The sequence below is a fragment of the Pundamilia nyererei genome, unplaced genomic scaffold, assembly GCF_000239375.1.
Source record: "Pundamilia nyererei isolate P.nyererei 1_Seehausen unplaced genomic scaffold, PunNye1.0 scaffold00622, whole genome shotgun sequence".
Lineage (NCBI taxonomy): Eukaryota > Metazoa > Chordata > Actinopteri > Cichliformes > Cichlidae > Pundamilia > Pundamilia nyererei.
In genome coordinates this window covers 81,850-89,379 of record NW_005188023.1, presented here as the reverse complement: position 1 = coordinate 89,379, position 7,530 = coordinate 81,850, and the positions used below count along the sequence as shown (strand labels likewise).

The 7,530-nt window shown below is 44.2% G+C and overlaps 1 protein-coding gene across 4 annotated transcripts in view; it reads left to right on the top strand.

The window, feature by feature from the left end:
- The window catches only part of cunh5orf22 (chromosome unknown C5orf22 homolog), a 15,133-nt gene extending 10,469 nt beyond the window's left edge, over positions 1–4,664 (top strand). For all 4 annotated transcript variants that reach the window (XM_005754668.1, XM_005754667.1, XM_005754669.1 and 1 more), the window contains 4 exons: positions 1,222–1,343; positions 3,867–3,933; positions 4,044–4,183; positions 4,271–4,664. In XM_005754668.1, coding sequence (XP_005754725.1) covers positions 1,222–1,343; positions 3,867–3,933; positions 4,044–4,183; positions 4,271–4,427 — 486 coding nt within the window. In that variant the 3' untranslated portion in view covers positions 4,428–4,664. The remainder of the gene's footprint in view (positions 1–1,221; positions 1,344–3,866; positions 3,934–4,043; positions 4,184–4,270) is intronic.
- Positions 4,665–7,530: the final 2,866 nt, after the last annotated feature.

Here is a 7,530-nt window from a genome sequence, read left to right as displayed (position 1 = left end):
TGGCGAACCTTTGGCCGCTCTGGTGGGGGGTTTATGCACTTTTATGCAGTGCAGTGGAGATGGCTTTGTTGGTTCATTTTCATGGCAAAGAAAGACTTTGTGTTTCTCTGACCTCTTCATCACATTCTGCAGGATATGCAAATTGCATCATAAAGACTGAAGCAGCAAACTGTCTCAAAACTCATTTTTGCGTCATTCTCAAAACTTCTGACCACGACTGTCGTAGAGACTCGTTTTTAGTTTCTTTTTAATCTTCTAATGTCCCGTTTTCCTGAAGGCACCATGAGGTTGCTGTTTGCTCACATTTCCAAACACCCAGCCTGCCCACATGAAACGCAGTGCACATCTATCAAGCTAACGCTGCTGAAAGAACATTAAGGTTGGAGGACAGGACTGAATGATTTAAAAAGCAGTCGGTGTCCGTAGAACGACTGTGAGATGCCTCCATAAAGCCCAGACAGAAGGTTTGTATGCAAAACACAGAGGATTATGGGTCGCTGAAGACTTTTGCACAGTGTGCACAATAAAATCTAAAGAATAATGAAGGATGTGTTTATAATGCAAACAGAGGCCTGAAGAAGTAACGACCCAGCAAACATCTACATGAAAATGAAATTCTACCTGTGCTCAGAAATAACTTCCACATCTGGTTTGGCATCTACGAGGAATATTATTATTAAACTGTAAATAGTTTTGGTGATCTGAGCTGTAAATGTCTGAACAGTAAAGTTTGATCCATTTATTTCACATTTTCAAAACTTAACTGGAAGTTTTGATGGGCGACGAGGTTTACGGTGAACGCTATCCAAATTCAGTGCAGGTTTGTTTACATGGCACCAAATCACAGCAGCACTCATTGCACTTTATATTACAGGACAGCTCGTACAGTTATACTGAGAAAATCATCTATAGCTGACTCTTGGTGACACTCTGCAAAGCAGATGTGCCCCAAGGCGACTCCAGCAGCTGGCGGCTGCAGCTTTGAGCGGCTGTATCTGTACAAAGACATCCGAATACTTCAGCTAATTGTAGAAATGCAGAGTAGAAGGAGAAACAGAGAACGTACCTGAACACTGACCAGCACAGGCAACGCTGCGTTCCTTAAAGATGTTGTGCTTTTAGGAAAGCCTCTTGTGTTGTTATTGAGCAGAAATCTTAACGCTGTGCTTTCATTAAAGGCAAAACAAATAAACACTGAATGTGTGTTTGTGTGCTTTTAAGGAGGAGCTCGGTGAGTGTGTAGATCATCGTATACGCCAGTTAGAAGACCTGGAAGCAGCATTTGCTGATCTACTGGATGATGATGGAGAAGAGACGGTTACACGCTGGGCCACAAACCCTGGGTAAATCAATCTTCTGTAACAGACACTTGAAAGTTAGAGGCGTAACAAAGGAGGAACGAAAGCTGGGAAACTTTGTGCGTTGGTCAAACACTGAGCTGTTTGAAGGTAAAGCTGAAAAGTTGTGAATGTGTTTTTTATAATGTCCCAGCTGGCTGTCCCTGTGCTTTATGCTCATGAGAATAAGAAGTACGTTCTTTATCCCTGATTTTGTTCCAGCGGGTGAAACGTTCATAAAATACTAATCTGATAATCCGACAGACGTCTCTGTGCCAGCAGAGGATGTTGAAGGTTTTCTCTGTCCGTGAGACGGGGCTGGAGCCGTCTGTTAGAGAAGCTGCTGGGGTCGTGTCCATGGTGGAAACAGAGGAACAGAAGTGTCCTCATAACCACAGATCAGCCTTATGGCTTATTTAATCTGTTGGTCTCATGAGTTTCATGGCTGCGCCCCACCAGACCACACTTACCTCTGCTGATGGGCCATGATTCTGCTGCAGACACTGAAGGACCTCACGCTCCCTCATAAACAGCCTTTTTTGTATGTAGCATCTTTGCTGTTGAGGAACATGTTCATCCATGCTCTCCAAAAACGGTTTCAAATTTAAATTAATGCGACCATAGAGCAGTTTTCTAGTTTGCTGCAGACCATCTTATAAAACCTTTTTTCCACATATGATGGCATTTGTAGTTCACATGTGGCCTTTTCTTTGCATGATAACCTGTATTTGTATGTGACACAGTGAACTCTGTGCACAGGCACTAAGTATTAGCACGCAGTGATTTCCATAATAGAATCAGGCCTGTGTTAGTTTAGGGTTTTTGCCACTTTGGAGAGTAGAAATCACCATGAAACAGAATCAGTCCATTTCCCGTTAAATACCATCATTTTTACTGTCTACACCAGGGGTCGGCTCTTTAGTCCTTATACTGCGGCTCCGCGTGGTTTGGGAAAATAATTTAGAAGTATTTAGCTGAAGTGTATTTTATTTGTGTTTAGTTCTTTTTAAACTTGTAGTTCTAAACTGGAAGATTATTGTGATATTGAAATATAAAAATAAAATTTTATCTTATTATTTTTTCATCGCTCAAAATAAGCGTCACACTGGCAGAAGCCGGTATACCCCGCGGAAACGCCTGCATTTATCGAGACTTTCAACCCCAGGTAGGCCAGTTATGGATCTTCTGATCCACATTATGTCAGCAGCTCCACCGTGAACTCTGTTAAAAACAAACACGCTCGCGCCTCACAGACGACAGCTTACAGTCCTGCGTGAAGATGAAAGTACAGCCTCGACCTGCAGACGCTGTGCGCAGAGGTTCAGGAGCAGAAGTCACGTTGTAAACATACCACGGCAGACCTGACGATGTTTGCATGAACACGCTTTACAGCTTCTCTTTATTGACCACTTTACACACGCGGTTGCTGTGCACACACAGCCGGCTGTAGCTTTGCAGCTCACAGCCCGACACACAAGAGCAGAGAGAGCACAGACGTAAAGGCGGCGAGGTGTGACTGCGGGTGCCGCTCAGGTGCGTCCGCCTCCCCTGCAGCGGCGCTGCAGACCACGCCCCGCCACACACATTAACCTGGTAAAATACATATTTAGGCAGAATTTTGCAAATATCTATTTTCATCTTTCAGCAGCATCGAGCTTTTTTCCAATTACTTTTTAAAAGTCAGGTCAAGGCTCCAAAAGCTCAAAGGAGATATGAGGCTGGCGGCTCACAATTGTTTTTTTCTGGATCATTTTAGTTCAGCTTTCCTTTTGTTATATTTCTTTAAGAGTTCAAAATGTGTTCATTACATAAATAACATGTAATTTTCTCTGCAGCACTTCATGGATTTCATAAGCAGCACACCTTAGTTGTTCACACAAAGCATAAAAGTGTTTTCTTTTGCGTGGAAATCGCGTCCAAACGGCTCTTTGGGTGTTAAAGGTTGCAGACCCCTGGTCTACACAGATTAAATCATGGTTGTATTTAAGCTGAACACTGAGTCAGATACAAAGTCTGAGAAATTAGTTAGAAACTGTGAGTGAGCAGTAAAGAGCTGATAGATGACAGAAAAGTGAAGTTTTGCAGCTGTGATGGACGCGGCCTCTAAGGGGGCGGGGTATGGGGGTGCAGAGAGGCGTGGAAATGATTGCATCGCTATCCTGAACAGATCTGGTCTGGGTGTTTGTTCTACAGCTGTGCCAACATTTCCACGTGCTGTGTGTTGGCATTCGCTCTGAAGCTCGTCCTCTCCACAAATTCAGAACGAATCTTCAGAGGAGCGCGGCTCTGTCCTGATTATTGTCGGCACAAGCTTCGATCATCACAGCCCCACCTGTGTCACCCATTCGAATGTACACCAGCCTTTTGAAAGCTTTTGAGCCAGCTCCACCTTAAATTTCTTTGAAGCAACAAACACCCCTGTGATCACAGTTGTTTAACCAGTGAGTGAAAGAATCTGTTTGCCTGGGATGAGCTAGTGTGCCTCTATGAGCAGCCCCCACATCGTCTTACTGTTTCTGTGTTTTTCAGCATGGATTCACTACCTCAACTGGTTTCCAGTCTAAAGGCAAGAAATTCATGCCCTGACTATGAAATGGTAATAATAATTGTATATAATAATCATAAATAATAGCAATAAAGTTATATTTAGTGAACGGGAACATATAAATAAATATGAATAAACTCGCCTCATCACTCCTCCCTCAGGTTCACCAGGCAGGGTTAACCTGCGACACAGTCGAGCTTCCTCATCACATCAGCTCTGATGAAGAGATTGGCAGACTTCTCTCAGCTGTGCAGCTCTTCCTGAAGGTCCTTCCCAAACCCACACTGGTGACATTGTCCAGGTAAATCCGCTCCACAGATGGTTAAATGTCCTTTAACAGTGTAGTGACACAGAATGAGGGTCTAACTATCTTCATGTGTGTTTTCAGGTCCAGTTTGGATGAATACTGCCCAGTGGAGCAGGTGGATTCAATCCAGAGGAGAGTACTGGCTATGCTGGAGGGCCTGTATGGAGCACTGGACGTACACAAAGACTATGACAACAGCAGCACAGAGACTGGAGAGCAGTTGCCACAAGGATCCTAACAGATACACAAAACCACATCTCTCATTGGGATGATTTTATCAAGATAAACACAGCAGATAAAAACTAACACATCAGCATGTTAGTGTTGGAGGCAGGACAAATAGTCTGGAGATTTCCTCCCACATTGTGTATAAGTAGGTCTGGATCCTTTGTTTGGGAATTCCCCGGGACAGTGCAGGAGAGCCTTGTTGTGACTGAATTCCTTCTTGCAAGAATAAACTCAAATATAACTCTAACAGCGTGACTTCTTTTATTTAATGCACTGAATTTCCACAACAGTTTGGTGCCAGGAAGTAAGAGTGACCAGCAGATCACACAGGGCGGAGTGAATGGGTGATCGTTACAGAAGCTGATTCTGGCTTTGGAGAGAAACGGGGCTCGCCGTGCTGTCCTGAGCCGTCGCTGTGTGACTGTTGCTTATCTTCGGCATCACTTGTCTGAGGACTGATACAGCTTATCATGACCGTCCAACTGTGCTGAATACAAGTGATTCTTATACCCAGATTGTGTGCATGGACGTGACTCGTTTTCGATCTTGGCAGATTAGTGAAAGATGAGGAATGTGTCACCAACTCAACATTATACATGATTCTGAATAAGAGTAATGTTACCAAACGCTCAGAAAGAAAAAGGTTTTCTTTGCACTTGAAGTAATACAGGTCTGTTACAGTGAAGGTTCATGTGAAAGTGTGCTAAAGTGTGCTAATGGGGCGACCGTGGCTAACGGGGCGACCGTGGCTAATAGGCGACTTATGTTGTGATTTGGCGCTATATAAATAAAATTGAATTGAATTGAATTGAATTAATAATGGGGCGACCGTGGCTAATAATGGGGCGACCGTGGCTAATAATGGGGCGACCGTGGCTAATGGGGGTTGGGAAGCGTATCTGTAACCGGAAGGTCGCCGGTTCGATCCCCGGGCTCTGTCCTGGTCGTTGTGTCCTTGGGCAAGACACTTTACCCTACTTGCCTACTGGTGTTGGCCAGAGGGGCCGATGGCGCGATATGGCAGCCTGGCCTCTGTCAGTCTACCCCAGAGCAGCTGTGGCTACAACCGTAGCTGCCTCCACCAGTGTGTGAATGTGAGAGTGAATGAATAGTGGTATTGTAAAGCGCTTTGGGTGCCTTGAAAAGCGCTATATAAATCCAATCCATTATTATTATTAAAGACAAACTGAAGTAGAAAGAAACATGTTTCCTACATTAGGGATAACAAGGAAAACCCAGTGAAGTGATTTTAAAGTTTCAACTTGGTGTTGAATCATGTAAGTCAGATGGAGAGATGGATAAGGTGAGGGTGGACAGTGGACGATAAGACAACTTGTGAGACTCGGGGTTCTTCCCTTTTGTCTTCTTCGAGATGAGCAGTCCAGAAGATTTGATCCAAGACGTTCACAGTTAAAAACTGCAGCCCAACCTGTGGCTGTGCAAACTGGTTTGGTAATTTTGGGCTTTTCATCTGCTCATGTTAGAGGCTTCATTCAGAAGGATTTCCATCATACTTCCACTGAATGTGGCGCAGAGATAAGTGCATCTTCATATTTGGTCGTGCCGTCCGTTCTCCAACATCACCAAAGATGGAAACAAAGTCAGCATCAGGTCAGAGGGATTTAAGTAATGTTTGCAGATTATTTGATTCGCTCTTACTTTGGACCTGCCTAAATGTTTTAATAAAACTTCCTGAAATTAAAGTCTAAATTATGGACATTCAATGTGAATGCATGTGTTTCGTGGACTTGGAGAAAGTATTCGACGGTGTCCCTCAAAGTGTTCTGTGGAAGGTGTTTCAGGAGTACGGGGTCAGTTACGAGCCACAGCTGTTGCAAGAGCTTGGCCCACCTAGCAGGCAATAAGTTGGACTCTGCCAGGGCTGCCTTTCGTCACTGATTCTATTCATGATTGTTATGAACAGAATCTCCAGACACAGTTAGGTGGCAGAAGGCTTCCACTGAGGCAGTCCCAGGATCTCTCAATGATGTGGTTCTGTTGGCTTCATCAGGTGGTAACCTCCAGCTCGATACGGAGGGGTTCACAGCCGAGTGTGAAGCAGTAGGAATGAGAATCAGCACCGCCATGGTCCTCACCCAGAAAGGGGGAGGAGTGCCCAGTCTGGGTCAGGGACGAGTTCCTGCCCCAAGTATCTCAGGTTCATGGGTGAAGGGAGATCGACAGACGGGTCGGTGCTGCGGCTGCAGTGATGTGGAAGCTGCACCACTCCGTCGTGGTGAAGAGGGAGCTGAAGCGCTCCATTTACCGGCTGATCTACATCCCTGCCCTGCAGAAACGTTTTGCCTGCCACAGCCTTGTGTGCACTCAGAAGCTCAAGTTATTGCAGCACATCCAACATCTGCAACAGGTTTTTTCATGTTAATGTGATGTTGATTTATATACAACAATAATGTTAAAGACATTATTATTTAAAATGCTACAAATAATTCATTTTTAGGTGTCCTAATAAGGTATTGGAACCCCATTCTTTCAAAAAAATATAAACTTTTTTGATGGGGAAGTGTTTCTGTATATATTTTTGCCAGACTTTTGGCTGCTGGGAAATGAATGAGATGAGCTGATGTGAGTAGTCAGCCTTGTGTCCATACACCTGCCATGTTTACTCTAACTAAAAACAAAACCACAAATCGTGTATTTGCTCCAAGGAAAGAAAAGAAACGGCAGTTTTGTGTGCCAGACTGTAAATATGGTGTTAATGGTTCTATATTAGACAGTGACAGTGAATAAGATCACAGGGGGTTAGCTCAGTGTTGGAGCCAACAGAGAACATCTCCACAGTTTTTGGCATTTTTACTTTCAAGCTTATTTTTTCTGCCCCAGCTGGTCAGCTGGGATTCATTTGCTCCCTCCTCCCTCGCTCTAAGGCAGAAGAAAACAAAGTCACCCAAATACCCGACAACCATGTACAGCATAACACGGCTAGCAGGTGGTCTGTAGGTGACGTGCATTCAGGTTTCCCTTAATGTTGTCAGCTATCTGTATCTCTTTTAAAGCCTTTCAAGAATCCTGGCACTCCCAAGGTCTCAAAGACTTTAGAGTCAGACCTGTTACAGATCGTCAACTTTTCTTTATTATCAGGTGTGTTTCCAGAA